This window comes from Nematolebias whitei, chromosome 16, assembly GCF_014905685.2.
Source record: "Nematolebias whitei isolate Nwh7 chromosome 16, NemWhi1, whole genome shotgun sequence".
Taxonomy (NCBI): Eukaryota; Metazoa; Chordata; class Actinopteri; order Cyprinodontiformes; family Rivulidae; genus Nematolebias; species Nematolebias whitei.
In genome coordinates, this window is record NC_056513.1 from 3195300 (window position 1) to 3201103 (window position 5804).

Genomic DNA, 5804 nt, shown 5'->3' on the forward strand with positions numbered 1-5804 from the left:
CCACCGCTCGGCCAGACCTATACTTCCGGAGAGCAAGAATCTGGTGTGTGCGCAGGACCGAGGGGGGGAGAGGGGGGGGGGGTGGGGGGGGGGGGTACACCCTCACCCTCCAGTCTGATTCCGACCCGCTGACAGTTATTTCTTGGCATTTTAGTAATAGAGATAATTTCTTCATTTATAATATCCGAGGCAGAGATGCGCTCTGACACCCCCCCCCCCCCCCCCCCAACCCCCCACCCATCAGTCTCATGTATGATGACGTCACAGTGTCGCAACTTTCCAGCTGAATGAGCGCATGTTGGTGTTTTCCACAGAGCTGGCGACGAACGGCAGCGGAGCCGCGGGCTCGGTGATCAGCGGCCGCGCGGACACGCGCTTCGAGAGCGGAGACAGCAGCTGCGAGGACAGCGGCTCCCCCACCGCAGCCTCCGAGCCCCGCAAGGACGGCAGCCCCGCCAAAAAGAGCAAAGCCGTGACGAAAAAGAAGACGCGCACGATTTTCTCCAAGAGACAGATCTTCCAGCTGGAGTCCACCTTCGACATGAAGCGCTACCTGAGCAGCGCGGAGCGCGCGTGCCTCGCCAGCTCCCTGCAGCTCACAGAGACCCAGGTCAAAATCTGGTTCCAGAACCGAAGGAATAAGTTGAAACGGCAGATCTCCACGGAAATGGACGGGGGGAGTGATTTTTCCGACAGTGGGAAGGCCGGGGCGGGGGGGCCGCTGCCCGCCCTGTACAAGGAGAGCAGCCTGCTGGGCAGATGCCTGGTGCCCGTGCCGCTGCCCGTGGTGTACCCGGGGGGCGGCGCGCCCTACCTCTGCTTCTCCAACGCCAGCAAGTACTTCAGCCTGTACGAGGGGGACGCATGATGCTTCCGGGCCGCTGGGACTCACTTCCGGTGATTTGTTGCCAAGTTTGGAGCGTTTCATGGAGCAGCCGAAAGTTTTTATGAACTCTGCAGAAACTTGTTTTTATACAAACAGACAGTATTATTTATTTTCATTCCAAGTTATGGATTTTGTACAGGCCGGACATTAAACCTTTGTTTTGTCGAAAACAAAAGAAAACGAGGCCGAAAACATATTTTACACTTTATTTCTAGTATTTTATTCTTATTTTATCATGAACAGCAGCATAAGCCACCAAAGAAATTACCATAGCCTATCTGCATGCTTTTCTGTATCATATTTTTTTTATTATTGTAATTATGTATTTAAATGAATGTAATTAACATTTATTTTTGTTTCATGCATGTTATATTTTTTGAGTATTTTACTTTTCTTATTCCACTTTGCCAAGAGGCTCATTACACCTTTTACTCAAACTGTAAAGGTTTTAAAGAATTGTTTCAGTATCTCTGAGGGAAAAATAATCTTTGACTCAGAACGTTTATTATTATTCTTACACTAAATTGCAAATGAAATGGATCCAGTGTATGTTTGATTTTTTCTTTTTTTAATAGTCCCTTGCATGTTGTGATACGTGCATAAAAATAGAAGCGAAGGCAAAAATAGTGACCTAAACATTTATTTTGAGTGACAGGATAATCTCATAATCAGGCCCACTTTGTTGCATTTTTCCCTGCAAAATGCCTCAACAACAAGCATATTATATTATAAAAATTACGTTCTAAATAGTAAAATTAATAACAGTAATAATATTTATGGTTGTAAAAAGTGTAAAAAAAATCAACATTTGCAATTTCAATGAAGCTCAATGTTCTGAAATTATTAAATTGTATTATACAATAATCCAGTCTAAGGGGAAAAATGGATAAAGTAGTGGACTGTAATATATCTGCATAAAAAATATGAGTTATTCTCAAAAATAAGATAACGTTTGTTTATATTTCAGGTTATTTAAGCATAATCTTGAAGTGCCATATTTATGTTGTCTTCCATAAAAACAGTTCCACATCAAGTCAAGACACGAGACTCGTCTGCTAATAAATTTCTCTAAATGCGTCTGGATGCAGCAATTATCCCTGCATGTATGAATTATGCAACGTGCCATGTCAGAAGAGGAATACGATTAATTCTTTACCTGCGCTTTGGAAATGAGTATTCTGGGAAACCCTGATTGATGCAGGGAGTGGCTGATGCAGACAGAAGGGTTTGACTGAGAGGAGAGAGGATATTTAAACCCCTGCACCTCCTCAGGGGTCAGCGTTATATTACAGAACAATTTATAATCAAAAGAAATATTAACTTTTGGTTCAATATAATACAAACTCATTTACCCAAGTTATTAGTTTTTCTCCCTTTTTAGTTACATTTTATTGCACTTGATCTTTTTGTGGAATATTAAATTATTATACATTTGAACCTGTATTGATTAATCAAATTCAGTTTAACAGTTAATAATATAAATAAAACAAGTGCACTAAAAACTAAAGAGGATCAGAATATAAGTATATGTGAATAGTGATACAACTGATACAGGTAAATAATATTTTTGGGTGAAATTCCCATAAAGTCAAAACACTTCTGAGCACTTTATTCCACATATTTACTGTTGGAGCTTCATGTCTTGTCTTTGAATTCTTTCTTGTTCATTTGTGAACACGAAACATGATTTTTTTTTATTATTATTTTTTACTCACATGTGTAGGAAATCCATTATTTTATTTTGTCATTTTAAAGTTTAACAGGAAGACAGGATTTCCAATAAACAAAATAAAAATTTAAATGAAGGGAGGAAAGAAACAACAAAATTGACGCAACTATTGCATTGAAACAAAATGTATTCAGAATACTCATCAAAGGAAAAAAGTATTTTTTCTACTTGTTTTATGCATTTGCAAGGGTTGCAGTGACTGATTTGATTAATATTAAACTTTGACCCTACTGACATAACTAACTTTTACGTTAGCGCTTTTGCCTTTAACAGTCACATTTTTGGACACACCGAGTCAAAATAATTATGAACTTTTTCATTTCACAAATGTAAAAGCATTTAATGTAAATACAACAAAAACTAAAAACAAAAAAGAGAACACTATATGTTCATTAACAAGCAAGACGATAATTATGATAACAGAGTTTGTTTGCAAGCCTTGAGCGCTAGATTTTATAGATTTACTAAAGAAAAGAGGCCAGGCAAGTCGTGCAGACAATCTCACGTTTCAGAGACGTAAAGAAGTCCCGCCACTGCTCACTACCCACAACCCCAAGCGGCTGACTACTCAGACACGATGGCAGACAGTCCAGACCCAAGGTGTGGCAGAATGGTTATCATCTACATTTATCTTGTTAATGGAGTAGATCTCACTACAGCATCTTAAAAGCACTCATCCTCAATATTTAGCTTGCAGAGACTGAGGTCGATGTTTTATGTCGCAGCCTGATTTATTTAAGTTCACACTCAAAAATGCACTGATTCACCACGGTACTTCTTGTAAAGAGTGCTAATTGCTTCTAAAGCTCCGCTCTGTTCATTCCGTCTCTCCTTCCTCTCTTTTCCATTCTTACTGTGCTTCTCTCTCGCCTCCTGCCTTGTCATGGCTCATTATAGTAATGTGTGCACCGAAGCCTGACTGTGTTGATCATGACTGAATGAAGGGGACTGAGGAGGAGGAAAGAGTGTTATTGGGGAGAGGGAGAGGTTGCAAAGAACCAGTTGATGAGTGAGTGTTTGTGTTGGAAAAAACTACGATCCAGTTGATAATCTGTGCACCACTTGGCTGGTCAGAAGGAGGGAGGTGCGGCTCCTGTAAGGTGGAGCGTAGCTCCAAGCGTGTCTGTGGGAGCCCTTTTTCTGCATGACGAGATGGGAGCTCCTCGCCCAGTTCACCCATTCCTTTAACCTCTTGTGACCTCTGCCCATTATCTGATAAAGGTCACCGCTCAAGATGATGGGACAGACAGTCTCTGAACACTCTGTGTGACAAGCTGCTGGTGCACATTAGACAGATATTTTTATTTCATAAACGTTCTAGAACAGCTTTAAAAAAAATTGAAATAAAAACCTGAAAAATATATATACAAGCACCTAAAGGCCAAGTATTATTTAAAGGAATGCATATCACCGGATGCTTTCATGCCAATCTTTAGTTAAGAGTTAGGTTGTTTTTTTTTTTTTTTTTTTTACGTTTATGCTAAATGTCTTAAATTGATAAAATTTCACCTTTTAATAATTGTATCTGTTGGCTAATTTGGATTAGCAGTTAGTTAAAAAAATAAAACACTTAAGTTATTTATGTGTGCTTTCCTTTTGTGTTGTGGTCTCAGGGCCATAACAACTTTGGGGGCTCGTCCGGGATTCAAATCCAGGATCTTTCATGTGCAAAGAAAGAATCATATTCTTACGTGTAAGTGATGTTGGTGCAGGTGTGGTGTTTTTACAGGAGGATGCATATGGCATTGACAGGCTTGAGTTCCTTTTCAAAAATGTTCTACAGGCCCAAACTAAATTAGAGATAGAGAAAGATGCTTTAGCTTTGATATGGTTTTTGCAACACTTTGAAGTGTATGTAGGTTCAGGGATTTTGGGTTGTGTGCATGGACCATAAACTTTATTATGTTCTTTCCACAGTCCAAATAGGAGACTTGTTATATGCTCTTTTTTTGCTGTAAGCTTTTTCATTGGACACCTGACACATTAAAAGTAAGGGTCATTGTAAAAATTTGTGATTGACTCTGAAATTATTTTTAGGGCACTAGTTGCTGACGTGAACTGAGAACTTCAAAAGAGGTGGGTGTAAGTAAGTGCTGGAATCACAAGAAGTTGTGGGGTTCTTGCACTGCAGTGGTTTTGGTAAGAAACAGTCATGAACACACATCATCAAACACATTATCCGCTTTTGCCTTTTAGAGCCAAGCAACAAAAATATGCTGAATCAACCAAAAACCAACACATAAAACACACAAATAACAAAAAAGTGTAATTGTGGTTGTGTATTTCTGCTATAATTGTCACTAAATTGCCTTTGTTTGAACACCCATGGGGGTCTCATCACACTGTAGGGGAATCTGAGACTAAATCTGCCCAACACAACACACCATACAATCTAAATTAAGGCTATTAGTTATAGGTGGAAATTTGAGTCTTTCTGTGTGTGTGTAACACTTTAGAACCGTTGGAAGACCTATTGATCGATGTGTTTAGACCCCTGCTCCCCTCCTCCCATCCATTCGCCCCGCCTCAGATACATAATGTAAATTGCCTGAGGAAATTGAAAGATGCTAGTGGGGATGAAATCCAATAAAAGAAAGTGAAACAGAGACAGCGATAAAAGTGCAGGGAGGAGCGAAGATGAGAGCAAATTGAACCATGTCCACATTGTCAAACTATTTTTAATAATTTAATAAGAAAATTTACCTTACAGTTTGCGTGAGTGGACAATTCTGTTTTATCTTTGTGTTTTAATGTAGTAATCAATAATAAAAGTTTGAAATATCTTTGTTCCTGGGACAGAATCTTGTCTGGAATAACAAGAATGCATGTCCTCTGCCTTATTGCATGTCAGTGCCTTAAAAAACAACCTGTTAGTGTTGCCATGTATTTTTGGAACAAGCATCTGCTCACTAGCGTCACAGGGTTCTGAGTCCCCCCAACTTCTCCACACACAGTAATGGTGTTACATGAACCTTTTTTAAAAAATGAAAAAACAAAATTACAGCTGAACTTGTGAGGGAAAATTTATATTAGAAAATACAGCAATTCTATTCAACTCAGTTTATTTATACAACACCAAGTCACAACAGAAGTTGTCTCAGGACACTGAACAGAAATATTCATGTATAAAATAATAATTGAACATTATTTATCTGAAGAGCAGATTTGAATTTAACTCCATCACAGAAC

At 39.3% G+C, this 5804-nt stretch overlaps 1 protein-coding gene across 1 annotated transcript in view; it reads left to right on the forward strand.

Moving 5' to 3' along the window:
- The window catches only part of hmx4 (H6 family homeobox 4), a 1943-nt gene extending 860 nt beyond the window's left edge, over window positions 1-1083 (forward strand). Inside the window, exon 2 of the mRNA XM_037690436.1 lies at window positions 315-1083. Coding sequence (XP_037546364.1) covers window positions 315-868 — 554 coding nt within the window. The 3' untranslated portion in view covers window positions 869-1083. The remainder of the gene's footprint in view (window positions 1-314) is intronic.
- The last annotated feature ends 4721 nt before the right edge of the window (window positions 1084-5804 follow it).